This window comes from Saccopteryx leptura, chromosome 8 (genome assembly GCF_036850995.1).
Source record: "Saccopteryx leptura isolate mSacLep1 chromosome 8, mSacLep1_pri_phased_curated, whole genome shotgun sequence".
NCBI lineage: Eukaryota > Metazoa > Chordata > Mammalia > Chiroptera > Emballonuridae > Saccopteryx > Saccopteryx leptura.
Genome location: NC_089510.1, coordinates 28,330,061 through 28,345,148, shown reverse-complemented (window position 1 = coordinate 28,345,148; position 15,088 = coordinate 28,330,061). Strand labels below are relative to the sequence as shown.

The 15,088-nt window shown below is 38.4% G+C and overlaps 1 protein-coding gene across 6 annotated transcripts in view; it reads left to right on the top strand.

The window, feature by feature from the left end:
• Positions 1 to 14,781, top strand: part of ADGRG7 (adhesion G protein-coupled receptor G7) — an 80,064-nt gene extending 65,283 nt beyond the window's left edge. For 5 of the 6 annotated variants that reach the window (XM_066347163.1, XM_066347161.1, XM_066347164.1 and 2 more), the window contains 2 exons: positions 9,577 to 9,733; positions 13,874 to 14,781. In XM_066347163.1, coding sequence (XP_066203260.1) covers positions 9,577 to 9,733; positions 13,874 to 14,134 — 418 coding nt within the window. In that variant the 3' untranslated portion in view covers positions 14,135 to 14,781. The remainder of the gene's footprint in view (positions 1 to 9,576; positions 9,734 to 13,873) is intronic. The other variant, XM_066347167.1, reaches the window with a different exon arrangement.
• The last annotated feature ends 307 nt before the right edge of the window (positions 14,782 to 15,088 follow it).

Sequence of the window (15,088 nt, the reverse complement as noted above, 5' to 3'; positions counted from 1 at the left end):
TTCATGCAAATACCCTATGTCTTTTGATTGGATCATTTAATTCATTTACATTTAAGGTTATTATTGATATGTAGTTGTTTTTTGCCATTTATTCTTTAAAGTTGTATTCCACTCTTGCTATATTCTTTTCCCTCTTTGATCTGTTTACAACAGGCCCCTTAACATTTCTTGCAGCATTGGTTTGGTTGTAATGAATTTCTTGAGTTTTTTTTTTGTCTGGAAAGCTTTTTATTTCTCCTTTGATTTTAAATGATAGCCTCGATGGATAAAGTAGTGTTGGTTGTAGGCTCTTGTTCTACATTACTTTGAATATTTCTTGCAATTCCTTTCTGGCCTTAATTGTTTCTGTGAGAAATCAGATGTCATCCTTATGGGGACTCCTTTGTAGGTGATAGCCTTTTTTTCTCTAACAGCATTTAATATCTTCTCTTTATCTCTTAGCTTTGGTATTTTAATTATGATGTGTCTTGTAGATTTCTTTGGGTTTACCTTTAATGGAATTCTCTATGCTCCTTTAACTTGTGTGACTTTTTCCTGCATCAATTTAGAGAATATTCCAGCTATGATTTGATTGAACAAAGTGTCTATCCCTTGTTCTTTCTCTTCTTCTTCAGGAACCCCTATGATGCGAATGTTATTTATTTTCATGTTTTCACAGAACTGTCTTAGAGTTTCCTCAGACTTTTTGAGTCTCTTCTTTTTGCTGCTCTGCTTCCATGCCTTCGTTTATCTTGTCCTCTAACTCGCTGATTTGATCCTCAGTGTCATCCATCCTGCTTTTAATTCCTTCCATTTGTGGTATTTATTTCTGATATTGTATTTGTCTTTTCTGACTGATTCTTTTTTATTATTTCAATGTCCTTTTTTTTATACTTGCTATCTCTTTATTTATGTGTTTGTTATGACCATCTATTGTTGTTCTAAGATTTTGAGCATCATAGCTATCATTATTTTAAACTCTACATCTGGTAATTTGGTTACATCTGACTCATTCAAGTCCTTTTCTGGGAATTTCTCTTGATTTAATTGGGTTGCATTTCTCTGCTTTCCCATTTTGTCTGTGTATAAGAAGGGTGTTAGAAAAAAGAAAAAAAAAGAAGGGTGTAGCCATTGGAGTCCAATGGGTGTGGCCTCTGTGTTCCCTAGGTGTGGTCTGTCTGCAGGCCTGCCACCCCCTCTGCCACTGCCTTGTGTGTTTGGGTGTGGGCGTTGCCAGCACTGACCTGCTGTGGCAGTCACGCGGTTTCCACCTTTCCTCCATGGAAGGGGCTGTGTTCACATGCCTGGACTACAAGCCTCAGCAAGCCCCGGCCTTCGCCCCACCCCGCCCCTGTGGGTTGGCCTGCATGCTGCGACGGGGCTGCAAGCCTCAACACCACAGGCGGGGCTGCGCACCTATGCTTAGACACAGGTCTCCACCTGTTCCCCGGCTTTCACCTACTCCCATGGTCAAAGCCGCACTCGTGTGCCATCCGCAAGCCTCGGTCCCATGGGCTGGGTGGGGCTGTGTGTCTATGCTCAACCATGGGTCTCTGCAGTTCACCATCTTTCCCCTTTCCCCTCTGGGTGGGATTGCAGGCAGGACTGCTCTTGCTCACCCAACCTACAGCCGGACTGGACTGCTTTCGTGCACCCCTTCTGCTCTTGCCGGGTGAGACAGCTCATGCCAGGCCTCAGTCATGGCTGGCCCAGCTTCTGCCCCCGCTTATTGTACCATGCTTCTGTGTCCCACCACAGTTAGCCCTCCCGCGAGCCTTCAGCAGTGTGGGTGGAGGCGCTGCTGCTCAGACCTTAGCACTGAATACTGTATTCCTGAAGTCTCCCTCCTTCTAAGTGACTCTGCTCTGAGTGCTGTGGGAGAGCTTGTTTGGCTGATGTCCTGCTTCCCTTTGCTGGTATTGCTGGTTCCAGGGGAAGTATTCATATTAGATTTTGGGGGTGACTCAGCCCAGGGGTTAGGGTGGCTATCCCTCAAAGTGTTTCTCCCTGTGCCTCCTAGATTACACTCTCTTCCTGCTACTCTGGTCCTCTCAACTCTCCCAGTCTCCCAGCATCTGGGGTTAGTGATTGTGAAAGAAGTTTTCTGCACAGTCCTTTTAAGAGGAATCCTGGGTCTGAGAAATCTGTCTCTTTCTCACAAACTGTATCCTGACTTGTTTTGCAGCTAAATACTGTCTGTATGCTTCTTCTAGGCTCTGGGGCTGCAGGCTGGGGCTTTGTTCCTGGGGCCCAGGACCCTCCTCTCTCTGCTAAACTCACTTCCCACCATGCAAGTCCATCTGGGCTGCAATTTGTTCTGGGGAGCTGGGCAGCCCTCTCCTCCTTTCTGCTTTTCCTACCAGTCTCAGTGTGGCTTCTTCAGTGTTCCTTGGTTAAAGAGTCCTCTTAGTTTAGTCCAAAGTTGGTTTTTCAAGATGATGGTTCTTAAAATTAAGTTGTAATCCACTTTGGCTCTGGGAGGTGGAAGTTGGTATGTCCGCCTACTCCATTGCCATCTTGCCACCCCTTGGGAAGAATCTGTTTTATAGTTTTTAGTATATAAGTCCTTCACATCCTTTGCTAAGTTTACTACTAGGTATTTTATTTTTTTGTTGCAATTATAAAATAAGTTGTTTTTTTTAGTTCATTTTATGAAGTTTTGTCATTGGCATATAAGAAAGCAATAGAATTTGTATATTGATTTTGTATCCTGCAAATTTACTATATTGGTTTATTGTTCTAATAGTTTTTTTGGTGGAGTCTTTGGGGTTTTCTATATACAGGATCATGTCATTTGCAAAAAATACCTTTACTTCTTCTTTCCCAATATAGATGCCTTTTATTTCTTTCTCTTGCCTGACTGCTCTGGTAATTTTCTTGTTCTTTGTGTCTGAGTATTTCCGGCAGTGGATTTTTTTTCTGGTTGTAAATCCCCTCAGCTTCTGTATGTCTACAAAAGTTTTTTATTTCTCCTTCATATTTGAAGGGTAACTATGATGGATATAGTATTCTTGGATGGTAATTTCTCTCTTAGTACTTTGAATGTTTGGGTTCACTCTCTTCTGGCTTGTAGAATTTGTGTTGAGAAATCTGATGATAACCTAATGGGCTTTTCTTTATATGTTATGTTCTTTTCCCTAGAAGCCTTGAGTATTCTTTCTTTGTCATTGATTTTTGATAATTTTATTATTATGTGGCTTGGAGGTCTGTTTGGGATCAGGTAATTTAGTGTTCTGTTTGCTTCTTTGGTTTAGGACTCTAACTCTTTCTATAAGTTTGGGAAGTTTGGGAAATTCTCATTAATTATTTGTTTGAATAGGCTCTCTTCTTCTTTTGAGATACCCATTATTCTTATATTGCTCTTTTTGATGGAGTCAGACAATGCTTGTAGAGCTGTCTCAGTTTTTTTTTTTTTAATTCATGAGTCTCTCTCCTCCTCTCTCTGTAGCATCTCTAGTTGCCTGTCTTTGATGTCACTGATTCTTTTCTCTATCTGGCTTATTCTGTTAGCTAAACCTGCTCTCTCAGTTTTAAATTTATGTATTGAGTTCTTCTTCAATTTTCTTGGTGAGGTGTTTGTTTTATTTTCTGAACTCATTAAGTTGCCTATTGGTGTTTTCTCATATCTCATTGAGTATTTTCAGAACTTCAAGTTTGAATTCTCTCTCATTTAACTCCAAGGTTTTCATGTGATTGAGTTTTTGCTTTTTTGTGGAAATTTTTAAATTTTCTTTTTGAACTATGTCTCTGCCTTGTGTAGCCATGGTATTTGATTTCTTCATCCAAGATAGCATGTGAGAGCAGTATTGTTAAGTACCCTAGCAAAAAAAAAATAATAAATAACCTAAAAAATTAAAATAAAAAATACAATAAAAATTTTAAAAATTATGCCAAGGATACAAACCACAGAAAAAAAGATCAAAAACTAAAATAACATTTAAAAAATACCCCCCAAAAGAAAAAAATATATAAAAATTTATGAAAATAAAATTCAAAAGAGAAAAAAGAATAAAAAGAAAAAGAAGGAAAAAAATGAAGAAAAAAATTAATTTTGGATTTGAGAGGTTTATTCTAGTAGATGTTGCTGTACTATAAGTTTTAGCTTTGTGAAATTCCTGGGCTCCCTTGTGCTGAGATGTTGTTGTGGCAATGATGTAGGCAAGGCTGCTGTCCCATTGGTGGGAGGGCTTTATGGCTTCAGTTTTATGGCTCTAGAAATGGCAATCTTAGACTTTCAAGTGCTCCTCCCCACATCTCAACAGACCTGGGGACCAGATGTGGAGAACCTCTATTCTTCAGGGGAGAGAGTGGCTCTGAAGAGCTAGCTGTGAGGTGTGTCTCTGCCACTCTCTGTATGGTGAGGTGAGGTAGACAGGATCTGGGAGGCTGGAGGTTGCACTTTAGTTTTCTCTATCTCTGCCAAGTGTGGCCTGTGGGCAGACCACAGTAACACTGGCCATGATTTCGCACTCTGGCTGCTTTGGTTTATTTTCCCCTCTGCACCTCTATCTCACCACTTCTCCTAGCAGAAGGAGACCCAGTCACTCTGGGTTTCTCTCTCCATACCCCTCAGACAAAACCCAAACAGCCTGAGCTTTCCTCCTCCCCATACTCTGGTAGAGGGAAAAAGAATCCCAGTCACTCTGGGTTTGTCTCCTTTCCAGAGCCCACCACAAATGCATTTTATTTTCTGCTCCCCTTTTCAGCCTGTCCCACTTTTAGTCCATTCAGTGCATGGATCTTTCAGGTGTGCCTATGAGCCAAGCTGGAGTTCCTTCACTGTGTTATAGTTGTTCAATTTGTGTAATTTCAAGGGAAGAGATCAGGAGTATCTCTCACGCTGCCATTACTCTGATGTCATTTTATATCAGAATCGTCTTTCATGTATCATTAGTTTTTGCTGCTTAACAAACCACCCCAAAACTTATTGCCTTAGAGTGACAAATATTTATTATTTCTCATACATTTGAGAGTAGGTTGGGTAGTTGTCCTGATTTTGGCTGGCTTGAATATGGATAGATATTTGAGGATGACTCAGTTTCATGCCTGATACATAGTGGTTGGTTGGTCTTTTTTTTTCCCCCTCTGAATTTTAGGCCTTTTATTATTATTATTATTATTATTATTATTATTATTTTATTTTAACTTTTAATTTATTGTGTGGACATGGTTTCAGGTATCCCACTTATTATAACACCCTCTACCCCCTGCATTGTGCCCCCCAAGCCACATGCAAAGTTTCTTTCCACTCCCATCCACCCCTCCATCTCCACCCCTTTTTCCCTCTGGTTATTGCTACTGTGTTGTCTGTATATATATATGTTACATATATATATGATTTTGGCTAATCTCTTCACCTTCTTTGATCCTGTCCTCTCTCCCTCCTTCCCTCTGACAGCTGTCAGTCTGTTCCATGTGTCTATGTCTCTGTTTCTATTTTGCTCCTCATTTCTTGTGTTCATTAGATTCCATATATAAGTGAGATCATATGGTATTTGTCTTTCTGTTTGGCTTATTTCATTTAGCATAACAATCTCCAGGTCCATTCATGCTGTTGCAAAAGATAAGGTTTCCTTCTTTTTTACAGCTGTGTAGCATTCTGTTGTGTTCATGTACCACAACTTTTTTATCCACTTGTCCACTATGGACAAGTAGGCTGTTTCCAGATCTTGGCTATTGCAAACAATGCTGTAATGAACATGGGGGTTCTTTTTTTCAATTAGTGTTTTGGGATTCTTAGGCTATATTCCTAGAAGTGGGATAACTGGGTCATAGGCAGTTCCATTTTTAACTTTTTGAGAAAATGCTATACTGTTTTCCACAGTGGCTGCACCAGTCTGCATTCATCCCAGCAGTGCAGGAGGGTTCCCTTTTCTCCACACCCTCACCAGCACTTGCTGTTTGTTGACTTGTTAATAAAAGCCATTCTGGCAGGTGTGAAGTGATATCTCATGTGGTTTCAATTTGCATTTCTCTGATAATTAGTGATGTTGACTTTTTTCATATGCTGTTGGCCATTTGTATGTCCTCTTTGGAGAAGTGTATATTCAGGTCCTTTGCCCATTTTTTAATTGGATTCTTTACCTTCCTGGTGTTGAGTTTTTGAAGTTCATTATAAATTTTGGTTATTAACCCCTTATCAGATATATCAGCAAATATGTTCTTCCATTGAGTGTGCAGTTTTTCATTTTGTTATTGGTGTCTTTTGTTGTGCAAACGCTTTTTGGTTTGATAGAGTCACATTTGTTTATTTTGTCCTTTATTTTCCTTGTTTGAGGAGATATATTTGCAAAAATATTGCTTCAAGAGATGTCTGAGAGTCTACTGCCTATGATTTCCTCTAGGAATTTTATGCTTTCATGACTTACAGTTAAGTCTTTGTTTATTTTGAGTTTATTTTTGTGAGTGGTACAAGTTGGTGAAGTACTTTCTTTCTTTCTTCCTTCCTTCCTTTCTTTCTTTCTTTTTTTTTTTTTTTTGCATATACCTGTCCAATTTTTCCAAAACCATTTATTCAAGAGACTGTCTTTCTTCCACTGTATACTCTTGCCTCCTTTGTCAAATATTAATTGGCCATAAAGACGTGGATTTATTTCTGGGTTCTCTGTTCTGTTCCATTGATCTATATGCCTGTTCTCATGCCAGTATGAGGCTTTTTTTTTTTTTTTTACAATGGCCTATGTAGTATAACTTGATATCAGTAAATGTGATACCTCCCAATTTGTTCCTTTTCAAGATTGCTGGGGCTATTTAGGTTGTTTGGGTTTTTTTGCTTCCATGTAAATTTTTGTAATAGTAGTTCTAGATCTGTGAGGTATAGCATTGGTAGTTTTAAAAGAATTACACTGAATCTATAGATTGCTTTGGGTGATATGGAAATTTTAATGATGTTAATTCTTCCTATTCATGAACACATTATATGCTTCTGCTTGCTTGAGTATTCCTCAACTTCTTTTTTCAATGCCTTATAATTTTTTGAGTACAAGTCTTTTACTCCTTGGTTAAATTTATTCCTGGGCAATTTATTTATTTTTTTGTTGCAATAGTAAATTTGATTGTTTCCTTAATGTCTCTTTCAGATAGTTCATGATTGTTGTATAAAAATGCCACTGATTTTTGAATAATAATTTTATATTCTATCACTTTGCTAATTTTATTTCTCAGTCTAGTAGTTATTTTGGCAGAGTTTTAGTGTTTTCTGTGTACAGTATCATGTCCTCAGCAAATAATGACAGTTTTACTTCTCCTTTTCTAATTTAGATCCTGTTTATTTCTTCTTCTTGTCTGACTGTTGTGGCTAGGGCTTCCAGTGCTATGTTGAATAAAACTGGTAAAAGGGGACACTCCTGTGTGATCCTGATCTTAAGTAGATTGTGATTAATTTTTGCCCATTGAATATTATGTTAGCTGTGGGTTTGTCATATATGGACCTTATTATGTAGAAGTATGTCCCCTGTATTCCCATTTTGCTGGTAGTTTTTACCACAAATGGGTGCTGAATTTTATCAAATGCTTTTTCTGCATCTATTGATATGATCATGTAATATTTATCCTTTTTTCTTTTGTGAGAGAGAAAGAGACAGAGACAGAGAGGCAGAGAGAGGGGCAGATAGGGCCAGACAGGAAGAGAGAGATGAGAAGCATCATTTCTTTGTTGTGGTACCTTAGCTGTTCATTGATTGTTTTCTCATATGTGCCTTGACTGGGGGGCTCCAGCTGAGCCAATGACCTCTTACTCAAGCCAGCAACCCTGGGCTTTAAGCCAGCGACCTTTGGTCTCAAGCCAGCACCATGGGGTCATGTCTATAATCCCACACTCAAGCCAGCGACCCTGTGCTCAAGCTGGTGAGCCTGCATTCAAGTCAGATGACCCTGCACTCAAGTTGGTGACCTCGAGGTTTGAATCTGGGTCTTCTGTGACCCAGTCTGATGCTCCATCCACTGCCCCACTGCCTGGATAGGCTCTCCTTCTTTTTGTTTATGTGATGAATCACATTTATTGATATGAGAATATTGTACCAACTTTGTCTCCCCAGAATAAATCCCACTTGATCATGGTATATGATCTTTTAAATATATTTCTGGATCTGGTTTGCCAATATTTTTTTGAGAATTGTAACATCTATGTTTATTAGGAATATTAGTCCATAATTTTCTTTTTGTAGTATCTTTAACTGGTTTTGAAATTAGGATAATGCATGCCTCGTAAAATGATCTTGGAAGTCTTCCTTTTGAATTTTTTGGAATAGCTTCAGAAGGATAGGTGTTAGTTCTTTGAATGTTTGGTAAAATTTGCCTTTGAAGCCATCTAGTCCAGGACTTTTGTTTGCTGGGAGTTTTTTGATAACTGTTTCAATTTCATTTGTTGTAATTAGTCTGCTCAGGTTTTCTGATTCTTCCAGATTTAGTTTTGGAAGATTATATGTTTCTAGGAATTTATCCATTTCACCCAGGTTGTCCATGTTTTTGGCATATAGTTTTTCAAAGTATTTTCTAACAATCCTTTGTATTTTTGTGATGACAGTTGTTACTTCTCTTTTATTTCTAATTTTATTTACTTGGGTCCTCTCCCTTTTTTTCTTGATGAGTCTGGTTAAAGATTTGTCAATCTTGTTTACCTTTTCAAAGAACCAGGTCTTGTTTTTTTTTATCTTTTGATTTTTTTTATCCTCTATGTCCTTTATTTCCACTCTGAGCTTTATTATTTTTTTCCTTCTGCTTTCTCTGAGCTTTGTCTGTTGTTCTTTATCTAGTTGTTTTATGAGCCAGGTTAGATTGTTTATTTGAGATTTTTCTTGCTTCTTGAGGTATGCCTGTAATACTGTGAACTTTTTAAATTTTAATTTTAATCTTTTATATTTTTGAGAGAGGCAGGGAGAGAGAGAGAGACAGACAGAAATACTGAGCTGCTCCTGTATGTGCCCTGACCATGAAATCGAGCCTCTGTGCTCCAGGATGACGCTCCAATCAACCAAGCTATCTGGGCAGGGCTGAATTTTTATTGATTTTTAGAAAGACAGAGAGAGAAGGGAGAGAGAGGGAAGGGAGAGGGGAGCATTTGTTGTTCCCCTCAGTTGTGATTTTTTTGGTTGCTTCCTGTGTGTGCCCTGACCAGGAATGGAACTCGCAACCTTGTTGTTTTGAGATGACGCTCTTAACTCATTGAGCTAACTGGCCAAGGCCCACTGTGCACTTTAATAACCTTTCATTCCTATATCAGCCTACATCATGGGGAGGTTCCAGATGCCCCCAAAACAATTTCTCACTGGCTGATTTAATAGTAATAATCACTAAAAAAGACTCTTTTCCGAAGAAAGAATTGATTCTGTGTGGAATTTGCCTGTAAGTATTGAAGGAACTGTTTATGCCTGATACAGGTATCACTGTATTTCTTAATAAAGCTTGCTAAATCAGATTCTATTCAGCATGGTTTAAGTTTAGTATCATTTTTCCACTGGAGACATAATATTGTTAAATGAACAGTATTTATGGGCAGGGGAATCTATATTCTTGGTAATAGGATAATAATGATATTAATTTTAAAAAAACCAAACAACTAAATGAACCGTATTTTCTGTATTGCTTTCTCTTACCTAGCACAAAAAAGATTTCATCGCTAAAGAAGGTTCTTAGCACATTATCTATTGCAGTTGTTTTGGGAATTACCTGGATTCTGGCGTACCTTATGCTAATTGAAAATGCTGACTTCATGCTTTTCTTCAGCTATATATTCTGCCTCTTCAACACTACTCAGGTATGGTGTGAGTTAGTTTGGAAGTAGCAGACCATGAAGTGGTGGAGGTGATATTACCCTGGACCAAAGTCTTCTCCTTTTAAATTCCCAGAAAGTCATTGCTTAGTACCTTTAGGAGATTCTATTTTAATATCCTTTAAGGAAAGATGTAAGAAAGTTCTTTATGACTTACCTACAATGCTCTTTCCTGTGCTGAAGTACATAGAATATAATTGCAATAAGGTTTGGTATGTTAGTGGCTTTTTCTCTGAGCAAAAGACATTTTACCAGGCAAATAACTTGGGAAATGCTTCCTTTCATTTTCTTTCTTTCTTTCTTTCTTTCTTTCTTTCTTTCTTTCTTTCTTTCTTTCTTATTTTTTTACTAATTTTTAGAGAGGAAAGAGAGTGAGAGAGAGAGAGAGAGAAGGGGGAGGGAGGAGCAGGAAGCATCAACTCCCATATGTGCCTTGACCAGGCAAGCCCAGGGTTTTGAACCAGCGGCCTCAGCATTCCAGGTCGATGCTTTATCCACTGCGCCACCACAGGTCAGGCCCTTTCATTTTCTTCTATGCAACAAGTTCACAGCAGCGACTCACTGTGGTTAGTAGGACAATATTACAGTTATTGCTGGAACTTGGACCTATGTGGGATGGGTGAAATTTTTTCTTTCTTTCTCTTTGTAAAATTTTATGATTATTTATTTTATCTTTTAAAATACTTTACTGAAAAACAGGTCACTCTTAGTCCCATTTTGTCTTGAAATCTGATTTTATGTATATTATACAGCAACTTCTAATTTTTTTTTTTTTTCTGCAGCTGGAAACGGGGTGAGACAGTCAGACAGACTCCCGCATGCGTCCGACCGGGATCCACCCGGCACGCCCACCAGGGGCGACGCTCTGCCCACCAGGGGGCGATGCTCTGCCCCTGGGTGGGGGGGTCGCTCTGCCACCTGGGGCAGAGGCCAAGGAGCCATCCCCAGCGCTGGGGCCATCTTTGCTCCAATGGAACCTTGATTGCGGGAGGGGAAGAGAGAGACAGAGAGGAAGGACGGGGGTGGGGGGTGGGGGGGGGGTGGGGGTGGGGTGGAGAAGCAAATGGGCGCTTCTCCTGTGTGCCCTGGCCGGGAATCGAACCCGGGTCCCCCGCACGCCAGGCCGACGCTCTATCGCTGAGCCAACTGGCCAGGGCTTTCTAATTTGTTCTTATTTGATCTTGTTTAATCTATTTATGTTAGTTCTTTTACCTTTAAGTTTTCTGTCCTTTTTTTTTGGACTTACTTCTTTTTAGACCCCACATATTTAAATTTTAATAGTTTTTTCATTGTTTTTCTATTTTAATAAAAAGTTAAACTTTTTAGCTATTTAGCTAAATATTTGCCATCATAACTAATATAACTGATCTTCTTTTGTTATATTATTTTTTGTCATATTTAATTATGATTTTTTTCTTAGTTTACATATTGTGCATATGAATTATATTGGTTTCTTTTTACTTAACCTTCTCTAATAATTAGAACATCTTTGTTTTGTTAATTGTTATCTTTGTTTATTAAACACTAATACAATTTATAAGATAACAGTTTTCTGTTTCCAGAGTATAAAAGTATGTATTGATTCTTCCCTTTTTAGGTTAATAATATTAACACAGTTTAGCTGCTTTCTATCTCCTGGTTTTATTGGTACAATTTAAAATTTGTCTTTCTTGAGGGGGTGTTTCTCCTCGTTCTTATAACATCCCTTGAAATTTTTTGAAATAACTGTAGACTCATCAGAAGTTACAAAAATAGTATAGAGAGTTCCTATATAACATCCATTCAGCTCTTCTAATGATAACATCCTATATAACTATAATACATTATCAAACCCAGAAAATCCACTTTGGATCAATCCACATAGATTGTTTATTTATAGTCTTTAATCCTTGAAGTGATTACTTTAATTCTAGCTTTATTCATATAATTCAAGTAAAATGGAAGCATTGTAGTATTGTTATAAATTCATTTGTCCCATTTATTATTATAATCAAAAATTCTTTTTATACATAGAAGTCTCATCTCCTCAACAAGATAGTTCTTTAGTGAAAATAACATGCTTATGTTTATCTCCTGCATTAGATACCATCTTGTTTGACATCAAGATGGGCTATACTTCTCTATTATTTTGTGAAGTAAACTGCAATGTGTGGTGATTGTCTCATTAAGTTGCTGAGAATAGTAACCACTTTGTGTATTTAATATGTTGATTGTTTCTGGCTGTGGTAAAATATCACTGAGGTAGGAAGTCTTTGATAGAAAATTGAAATCATTGGGAAGGGCTTTAGATGAATTTGACTAGACTGCAAAGGATGAGGAGTTTGTATAGTGCAGGGTGGAGAGCTGCTTGTCTGTATAAATTGCTAACATCACGTTTAACGTTGATAAGCTCCTCACCCTCTGTCCCAGATAGCCCTATCCAGTGCCACTTGTGAATAACTCCGTTAAACAATGGATGTGTGCCTGCTGCTAAATTTAAATGGATATAAGGCAGTACTTTACTATTGGCAACAACCAATGGAAACTCCCTATAAGGGCAATGAATAGAGTAAGCTTGGTCTGGGATTGCCAGCTGACCATGGGCTTGTTGTCTAGAGTGACCAGGAATTTAGAAAAGTATCTTAAGAAAGGTATGGTCAAGGATAGTCTCTTCTCCATGCACAGGAGAGGTACATTACAAAATAAAGGCCCATTACCAAATGGTCATACTACATAGTAAAATTGAAGGTGGCCATATGGCAAGAGCATTGTATTAAAAGTCAAGAGACTTAAGCTGTCTTTCAGCTTTAACATTAATGGTTCACATGATTTTAGGTAAGTCACACAACCTCTCTGAGTGAGGTATGTAAAATATAAAATGGAAAAGGGTGTCAAAATTGACACAGTGTTTTTCAAAGTGGGTCTTACTATTGTCTACATCACAGTGTACATAGTATATTAAAATGCTGATTCCTGGGTGGCCGCACCCCTTACCTACTCAATCAGAATCTACAGGGTAAGAGCTGGAAATCTTCACTTTAAACAAGGACCCTAGGTAACTTTTATATGCATAACATATAAAAATGACTAGCTTAATTCACATGTAAGGCTCCTTCTAGATTTAGAATGCTATAATGCTAATAAACATTTATTTGCTATAATAAATGCCATGGATATTACTGACAAGGCACAATTTAACCTTTGTGCTAGTGATCATTAGTTTGACCCATATATTTTGTCTTTTCAAATAACATCTTTGGGATTTTAGGGAGCACAGAAATATTGGGATTCCATTCAGACAGAGTTCCACAGAATAGTGTCTCCATGGACTCTCCACGGTCTAGATCGTTTCTTAATTATTGTACAACCCGGAGTTCTATCTAGTATTGTCTTTAACTTAGAATTTAAATTCTGAAAAGCCAGATGAAATAGTGTACCCCACAAAGAGCAGCTTTCCTAGAGACCAGATTTCTCATGTCTCCCAAGTAAATTTCTGTCTCTTGAACAATCAGGATGGCCAAAGACCACTTTTGTCCTTCCTAAACCCATGTCTCCATGCACATTTCCTTGTGTCATCAAAGCCTTCTTCAGATGAGTTAGATACCGCCCGTTGGTTAACAATCAAGTGAATCTTCCTTCCTTTGTCCAGCAAACTAGTATATCTCTTGCCAATAAGTATTGATTCTGCTAGTCAAACTCTCAGAGTCTTTGGATTATCTTACCAAAGCTCCAGAAGTCTTCTAAGCAATATTTATAAAATATGATCCTAGAAATAAATTCTCATAAGGCTTGGGGTCATATAGATGTTGATGTGAGAGATATCCGTGAATACTGATTCTTAATAACTTTATATTTTGAAATAGTTTAATACAAGAAGTAGCAAAAAAATAGTGCAGCGTTTCCATGTGTTCTTTGCCCAGTTTTCCTTAATGATAGTACTTGTGTAACCCTAGTGCATTGTCCAAATCAAGAAAGAAACTTTGGCACACTACTATCAACTCAGCTACAGATGTTATTTAATTTGTCAAGTTGGGGAGTAGTAAATGACGAAAATGGGGTAGGTGGCAGAATGAAATAAAATCTCTTCCCTGGTTCTGTATCTTAAGAATCATCTAACATTAAACTCTTCTTCTATCTATCTTCCAGGGATTGCAAATTTTTATCCTCCACACTGTCAGAACCAGAATCTTCCAGAGTGAAGCTGCCAAAGTGTTGAAGTCACTGTCATCATCTACTAGGCCAGTGAAATGGCCGTCATCAGCAACCCCGCTGAGGTTGCGTGTAAGGATGTATAATATGCTGAGGTCACGGCCAATCCTAAATGAACACTTTAGGCTTCTGGAACCATCTATCATTACTGAGGAAACAACACTCTCTGAAACGGACCAGGCAAACACAAGCAACTAGGCAGTAAAACTGTTACTTTCCTTGGTTCTTTTTATTCAACTTGTGTGAGGTTTGCTTTTTCTATTTCTTTGCTTTATTACCCAGTCCTTCTAGAAAGGCTCCCTCAATATATTTTGCTTAAGGTTAAAAATCAGGTAAAACCTGTTGTTTATTATCATCAAGGAGAATGGATTTGGTAGTTTTTCTATTATTCAACAGATTCTTGCCTGAATGTGGTAAAGAATTCCAACTAGCATTCAAGATAATTCAAGATTATCATGGAATCCCTGTATCATAAAGTCTATGTGACAAACCTTGATAAAAATATAGAACCTAAGTAAATTTTTTGTAATTTACTAAATAGAATATGAGGAAAATTTACTACCTGGAACAGAATGACTTCTGATAAACCCTGCAAAGAGTTGCTTGTATGTATCATACTTTTGACCTGTGAATATTTAAAATTTTTATGTGCTTGTACTTTCCAATTAAGAATTCTGTACCAATTTATCATCTAGAAAGGGAATTTTTGTTGTTGTATTTTAAAAAATCATGTTCTACGCCCTGAGAAGTTAGTTGGCTCTATGAGAAATGAACAGTGGGACATAGAAGGATTAGCTGGTTACTAAAGGCTCTGGGTATTTCCTTCCTGTTCTTTTTTTTTTTTTTTTTTTGAAGCTGGAAACGGGGAGAGACAGTCAGACAGACTCCCGCATGCGCCCGACCGGGATCCACCCGGCACGCCCACCAGGGGGCGAAGCTCTGCCCACCAGGGGGCGATGCTCTGCCACGACCAGAGCCACTCTAGCGCCTGGGGCAGAGGCCACAGAGCCATCATCAACGCCCGGGCCATCTTTGCTCCAACGGAGCCTTGGCTGCGGGAGGGGAAGAGAGAGACAGAGAGGAAGGAAGGGGGGGTGGAGAAGCAAATGGGCGCTTCTCCTATGTGCCCTGGCTGGGAATCGAACCCAGGTC